Source organism: Macrobrachium rosenbergii, chromosome 1 (genome assembly GCF_040412425.1).
Source record: "Macrobrachium rosenbergii isolate ZJJX-2024 chromosome 1, ASM4041242v1, whole genome shotgun sequence".
In the NCBI taxonomy this organism is placed as follows: Eukaryota; Metazoa; Arthropoda; class Malacostraca; order Decapoda; family Palaemonidae; genus Macrobrachium; species Macrobrachium rosenbergii.
The window spans coordinates 20783150-20789863 of NC_089741.1; the positions used below are offsets into that span (position 1 = coordinate 20783150).

At 35.7% G+C, this 6714-nt stretch overlaps 1 protein-coding gene across 7 annotated transcripts in view; it reads left to right on the top strand.

Moving 5' to 3' along the window:
• Positions 1 to 5041, top strand: part of SCaMC (Short Calcium-binding Mitochondrial Carrier) — a 228344-nt gene extending 223303 nt beyond the window's left edge. For all 7 annotated transcript variants that reach the window (XM_067106120.1, XM_067106176.1, XM_067106006.1 and 4 more), the window contains one exon: positions 135 to 5041. In XM_067106120.1, coding sequence (XP_066962221.1) covers positions 135 to 328 — 194 coding nt within the window. In that variant the 3' untranslated portion in view covers positions 329 to 5041. The remainder of the gene's footprint in view (positions 1 to 134) is intronic.
• The last annotated feature ends 1673 nt before the right edge of the window (positions 5042 to 6714 follow it).

Sequence of the window (6714 nt, forward strand, 5' to 3'; positions counted from 1 at the left end):
CTTTCCTTTTGTAATCAGTTCGGATTCTATTTACGTTTGCAAAAAAAATTATGCTTATTCAATATGAAAAATAAATTTGGGAATTGATAGCGCCTTCTTAATAATTCTAACAGTATTTTCTATTGATTTTTCAGTCATAACCCCTGGTGTGGTCCAGACGCATCCAGTCACTATGTCTGGCTTGTTCCGCCACATCATGGCAACCGAGGGTTTAGTGGGTCTGTATCGAGGCATTACTCCAAATTTCATGAAAGTGGCCCCAGCTGTGAGCATCTCGTACGTTGTATATGAGAAATGCCGGCAAGCATTAGGTGTGTCCATGACTTAATGTGATTGTTACTCATTATCATCATCATACTGTTTGTTAGGAAATTTCATAAGCTGTGTACAGTTCTGCAAGTTGTGTGGATCAGCTGAGAGAATCATGCCCTCTTCAGTTCAATTATTTGGGTGTATATCTGCAGACTTCCTTGCTCTGATTTCCAGGTTTCAGAATCACTGTTATGTCAAGTTATCTAAATTAAATGATTATGTATTTGATAATGCCGTATTCTGTAATTATGGGGAGTAGGCAAGTTTTCCAGTGTTATATTACCCATTAATGATAAGTGAGGGACTATATGAAAATGATGGTGTGGTTACTATAACCAAAGGGTGAATGACTAATTCACATTGGATTTCTGCACTTACGTAGGGATAAAATGCTGTGCATATTCATCAATTTTGTGTCTGTGTGAAGTTGGTCAAAAGTAATAATTTTAAAAAAAAGAAGAGAGTGGACACTGTATACATGTAATTGAGAAGTAAACCAAAAGGTTTGGGGGATTAAGTTTTTGATGGAGACTGTTGAACAATGGTGTTAGTTTTTCTTACTGAAAACTGGTGCTGGCACTAGTTTCTGTGTCTGTGTTTAACCAATATTACTTAAGAATATGGTCTATTGCGAAAGGGGAAAATAACTAATGTGGCACTTAAGGTCTTTTCAATCGAATTGGAGGAGGGATGACATTAAGAATTAATCTCAAAATTATGCAATTGGTTTGGGTAGACTGAAGAATCAGATTGAGGGTCATGGTATAAACTGGAATCAGGCAAACTTGGTAGATGTTTCCTTCTGGATGATGACAGGCAGATTCTTCAGCTGCACCTCGTTCACTAGTTTTGTTTCAACTTTTCGCGACCTGTTTCCCGTAACTTTATATTGTGTGTATGACATACTTTAACCTTTTGCATGTTCCTGTCATAGCACCGGTGGTTATGTAACAGGCCTCGTACGCGTTCCTATTACTTTGCATGTCTCTGCCATAACACTAGTGGTTATGCACAGTTTTCATATGCTATCAAGTGATATCTGGCCCCAACCCCCTTATTTTTCACCTAAATATGGAATTGATGTGCTTTGGCCGTTAACTTGTGTCTGTTTAATGCCATCTCCCTCTTTTGTTGGCAAGTTGAAGCTTTGCCATTAACTTTCACAGTACAGTACTGTGATTAAGGCACAATACTGTGATTCATGCCTTATTGCCATTTCAAGCTGAATTCAAGTGTTAAAACTTGGTAGTTACTGTCACGCATTTCTTTCCTCTCTCTAACATTAATTAAGAGAAGTGGATGCCTCCATGTCACCTACATTTAACAAATCAAGCAGCTTGTGCTGTGCAATGTCATGTTCAGTAGCTTTTTACTCTATATGTTGGCTGCTTAAAAGTGTTTTACCAGCTGTTTCATCCACCTAAGTAGCATAGGTCAAGAGGAAGTGATAAATTCCAGTCAGCATTAAAATTTGCTAAGACACTATTGATGGATATGCACCAGATCTCCGAGTAAGGGATTTTTTTTTTTATTTAGTTATGTGGTGAATGCATGAGATATTCTTCCTAGTGAGAGCAAACGTGTTTTTCAAATTTTGACTTCATTGGTTATCAGTATTTTGCCAACCCAAAGGATTTTCATTTCTATTATTTAAATATTTGAAGAATCAGTTTCTTTTCTGGGTAATGACTTCCTCATTCTTTCTTTTAGTCTTTTTTGATTTGACCTGATTGTTCACATTCTTGATTTGCTGCTTTGTGGTCCTGAGATTTAGTTATGGCATGAGTTTGGTCCAAAGGAGATGTGTCGAACATAATCTCATTTTACATTCTCATTCCAGCCGTTGCACTGATATGTGTTTTTCACCTATGCCTTGTGTCTCAGTTATATGCTGTGAATGTGGTCAATGAGTTTATATCCTGTATGGAAGTATTAAACCTTATTACTGTATATGTATCTTACTGTAATGTTTCAAGTTTACGCCTCTGATATGAAGTGGACAGCTAGTTGTCAAAGTTTTTATTGGGAGGGTTTTAGGGGTTAATGATAGTTCAGATAAACTTTTATATAGAGTTCATAGTTTCTCAAAGATTTACTCTTACCATCTTGTCCTCCTCATGTGTTGTGAATCAAAGGCAATCTGAAATGCTGCTTTTTTTTTTTTTCAAGTACTGGAGTATGATTCTAGAATTTCAAGTTGTATCTCTATTACAATAACAGGTTAAAAGGTAAACTTTGTTCCTTAGTTTTATATGTTTGAGTTAAAGTAGTAAATGGTGTAATACAGAAGGGCTTCACTTTATGGGATCCTATTGCCTCGCTAATCAAAGTTAGGTATAGTCACAGATGGAAGTTGAGGCAAGATATTTTGTAAAATCTTTCCTTTTCCGAGCATGTCAGGTTTTCTTTTTTATCTGTTTATTACATTAGACTCAAAACTTTTGTGGGTAAGATGTGGTCATCATAAAGTTTGTACTGAAATTTCCATTCTGAATTTATGCTTGGGTATTTAGGTGACTGGAACTATAATACTTCTTCCTGGTGGGGGGAAGGTTCTGAAGTTTTAATCTTGAAGTAAAAGTCAGACTATTAAAACAAAAACAAAATACAAAAAAAAAAACCTGAAATGTATTGTAACTCTGTTTACTACTCTCAGGCACTTTGCAAAGAGTAATATTGGCTTTTGGATTAGTTAAAACTGGACCTTGGTTTGATATCCAACCATTCCACGGAGTAAACTAAGCTACCAAAGTTTTTTTATAGTTAAGCATAGCATTTTTTATCACTCATTATGCAGGCTAATAAGAAAAGATAAAATTTACATAGGTTTGGAAGTAAGGAAATAAATTCTTAAGTTTCCTAGGTTAAGAAGTAAGGAAATAAATTTTTAGGTTTCCTCCTTAAGTTTGATCAAAATTACTTCGTACTTAGCAGTGACACACTTACTGAGGGCTCTTAATTTGTGAAAGTGGTAAAAGAAGTCACTAGGTGAAGCCGCTATTGCCTAATAGCCATCTATCTATCCAGCCTGTCAACATTGTATAAACTTAGCATACTCTTAGCTTAGCATATCTCGTTGCATCAGAAACATTCTGTACAGCACACCGGATAATCAGGTAAAAATGAATAACTATGTAGTATGCTTACTTCTCTCTAAAAAATGATAAAATTTTATGGTGAAAAATGTGATATTCATGATGTACATAAAGCAGCTTTGAATGTGTGTCAAAACTAACACAGTTAACAGGTCCTTTTCCTTGGTATATACTGTATTTTGCGTAGGTTCAATGCTCGCCGTTCAATGCTTAGTTTTTTCCTCTTTCTCTATTTCTAGTATTGTACTTGTTATACTCTAAATGCAATGGGCTGTTATATTTTGGCCCATTCCTTGTTCTGATTTTATACACAAGGTTATTCCAAATGTAATAAGCATAATTGTTGAATAGTTATGAATATAAGTGCATTTTTGAACCTTTAAGAATATTTTTGATAAATGAATGTCCCGTACTTAAATTCAAAACTTTTTCTGTAAAGTTCTCATTTCTTTATTGAAGGCTCCTTTTAATTTTAGTGGTATCATTTAGCAGTGCTATCTTAGTTCTCTTTCGTCAATGACAAAACTGAACGTTCGTTCAATTAAGTTGGGTGAGCAACAAGAAAACGGCTGTCAGGAGCTTTAGGTGTTATCCTCTGCCAAAGGAAATTCTGTGGCAGTTTCATCTTAGTAGCAAGTCTCCATGAAGAAACCACTCCTAAAAGGTTTTAAGTTCTCTTTTTCAGATAATGTTTTATAGAATAAAGCAAATCCTTTTATTTTTAACTTCTTGTCCCGTGAACCAAGTTTCATCCAATGCTGATTGAGCTGCTATTGATGAACTGTTTCTCATTAAGATTGTGTAGTTGTGACTCATTCACGAATGTTGGTTTCTGATGAGTAAGCCTCTTTCATTTTCTCGAGCGTAGAGCACAACAAAATTAATGACTGACTTTCCGTTTGGGTTTACTATTTAGAAGGAACATTTTTGAGTCTTTCTACTACCGGTTTCTGTGATTGAATATGTTTCTAGTTTGTGGTAAATAAGTTGATTAAGATAGATTTTTTACTTTTATTTTTGTAAACTGTGTATTGAATTACTGTATTGAAATCAGTGTTTCCTCGGCAATGCTGAAATATGTGCCCCTAAATAAAATAAGGCAAGAATGATACAAGTGTTATGCACACACTGGTTGTCTTCTCTTAGAAAACATATAGACTGGTGATGAGACATAATTGTCTGTTAGTGGGAAAAAAATATTTATTGATAAAACCACCTACAAGTGTACAAAATGAATTTGTGTTCGTCACATATTTTAGCATTTTCAAGGCTAAAATGAAAGAGAGGTATGCCCTTGAAGATTTTTGCAGTTTTGTTTTACGTCCAACCAAGCTCATTAAACTCCCTCCATATACCTAAGGAGGAGAATCTTTAATTTTCTCCAGTCAAACATTTATTTTTTCTTAGAACGGTATATTTCTTCTTAAGCATACTTGCTCTTTGAAGTGATGAGCTGGTGCAATGGGAGGATAACACCCTGACAGTTCGGTTATGTACAGCTGTTGCTGGGAAAGCCTCAGTTAAGTTATTGAATGTTATATATTTATGTGTTTGTATATATATCATTATTTTTATGACTGCTGCAGACTGATGTTACGATTCTGTTACGATGAAATAAAAGTTTTTCCCCTTGACACTGCGTTTTTTTTCAAACGAATTGATTGTTGCGTTGATTAAGTATAAGGTTCTAATATTTTAAGCCTAATACTGGATTGAGGTAAATTTTATGCTAAGTGTTCAGTTCATTGAAAAGTTAATCCATTTTGTGGCGTTTGCCAGACTCAGTGGTCTGGTTGAACTACCCATTACTGATTAAATATTTGGTATTTCTTCGGAACAAACTTGAAATGTTTCACAACATCACTACAATATTCTGTGCAAAGAAATGTGGTTGCCATTAATGAGACTTGAAAGTAATTTGTTTTCCACTAAAGTAGTTAATGCATGGTGGGATAGAAAAATTAGGCAGAATTCAGATGAATTTCAGGAAGCTGTATGCTGAATTTAAAGGCGCTTGCAAGGCAGACGCTTTCAAATCACTGTTGATGCTAGGAAGCAAGATTGGAAGAAAGTTTTTCTGTGCAAAATTAGCTACTTCAAGGAATATGTTTTTTGAAGTACTCTGCCTGTGATAAAATAGAAATAAGAGGGGCTTTCAGAGGATCACTAAAGCTATTATATGCTCTAGATGATATGTCTAAAAATGGTCACAAACATTCCTAAAATGGAGAAATCCTCATTGTTTAATCAACTGCTGTGTAATATGGAAAAAATTGTCACCTACAGTATTTGCAAGTACACAAGAGAATTTACAGGTTTGAAAATATAACAATAAACAGTGCACCTTAGTAAAGTGGCAATATCACTTGAATGCGAAGTAAATCTTCTGTTGATATGTCATCTTCCAATATATTTTGAAATGAGGTGGTAGTGTTCTCTTTTTGACAAATGTACCATCTGAAGCTGCCAAATGCAAAAGAGCCTGTGCACGATACTTAACAGAATGAACAACAACTGAATCTAAATAGGACGCATCCTAAAAATTTGAACAGGAATTCAAGTTTCCTTTATAGTGATCTAGCGAAGAAGTCTAGAATTTATGGCAGGAAAATGGTTTGTCTCTAATTAGACCACGAGAAAATACATAAGTAGATATTGATGTAAATCGTTTTTGATGGTTTAAATCAAGATTGCCTTGTACCATCACGGGCCGTTGTAGTAAGGTGCTAAAAGGTTTAGGAGGACTTGGTCTCCTATAGAGGGGTATCGTTGACAGTGCACCTCACTGGGTGCACTGTAGGCTACTAAAGATCCTTTGCAGCGTCCCTTCGGCCCCTAGTTGCAATCCCTTTCATTCCTTTTACTGTACCTCCATTCATAGCTTTCTTCCATCTTGCTATCCACCTTCTAATAATTATTTCATAGTGCAACTGCGAGGGTTTCCTCCTATTACACCTTTCAAACCTACCTACTCTCATTTTCGTTTCCAGCGCCGAATGACCTCATAGGTCCCAGTGCTTGGCCTTTGGCCTAAACTCCATATATTTCATTTCATTCAAGAGGACTGAGCAGACCTCGTGACTCGTCCGAACAACAGCGCCAGTGACGTATTGGTGCAGATATGATGAACGGCAGGAACTACTGATTTTGTTGACGTTCTTGCGAAAGTGCGTTTAGATTCAGCCGCACGTGGTAAGAAGCACTTAGAATTTGTACAGGGTAACAGTAAATAATTAATGGAATAACTTACTCTTCATTCATCTACGTGATGAATAATACAAGAGGTACATACACTACACGGAAGCCT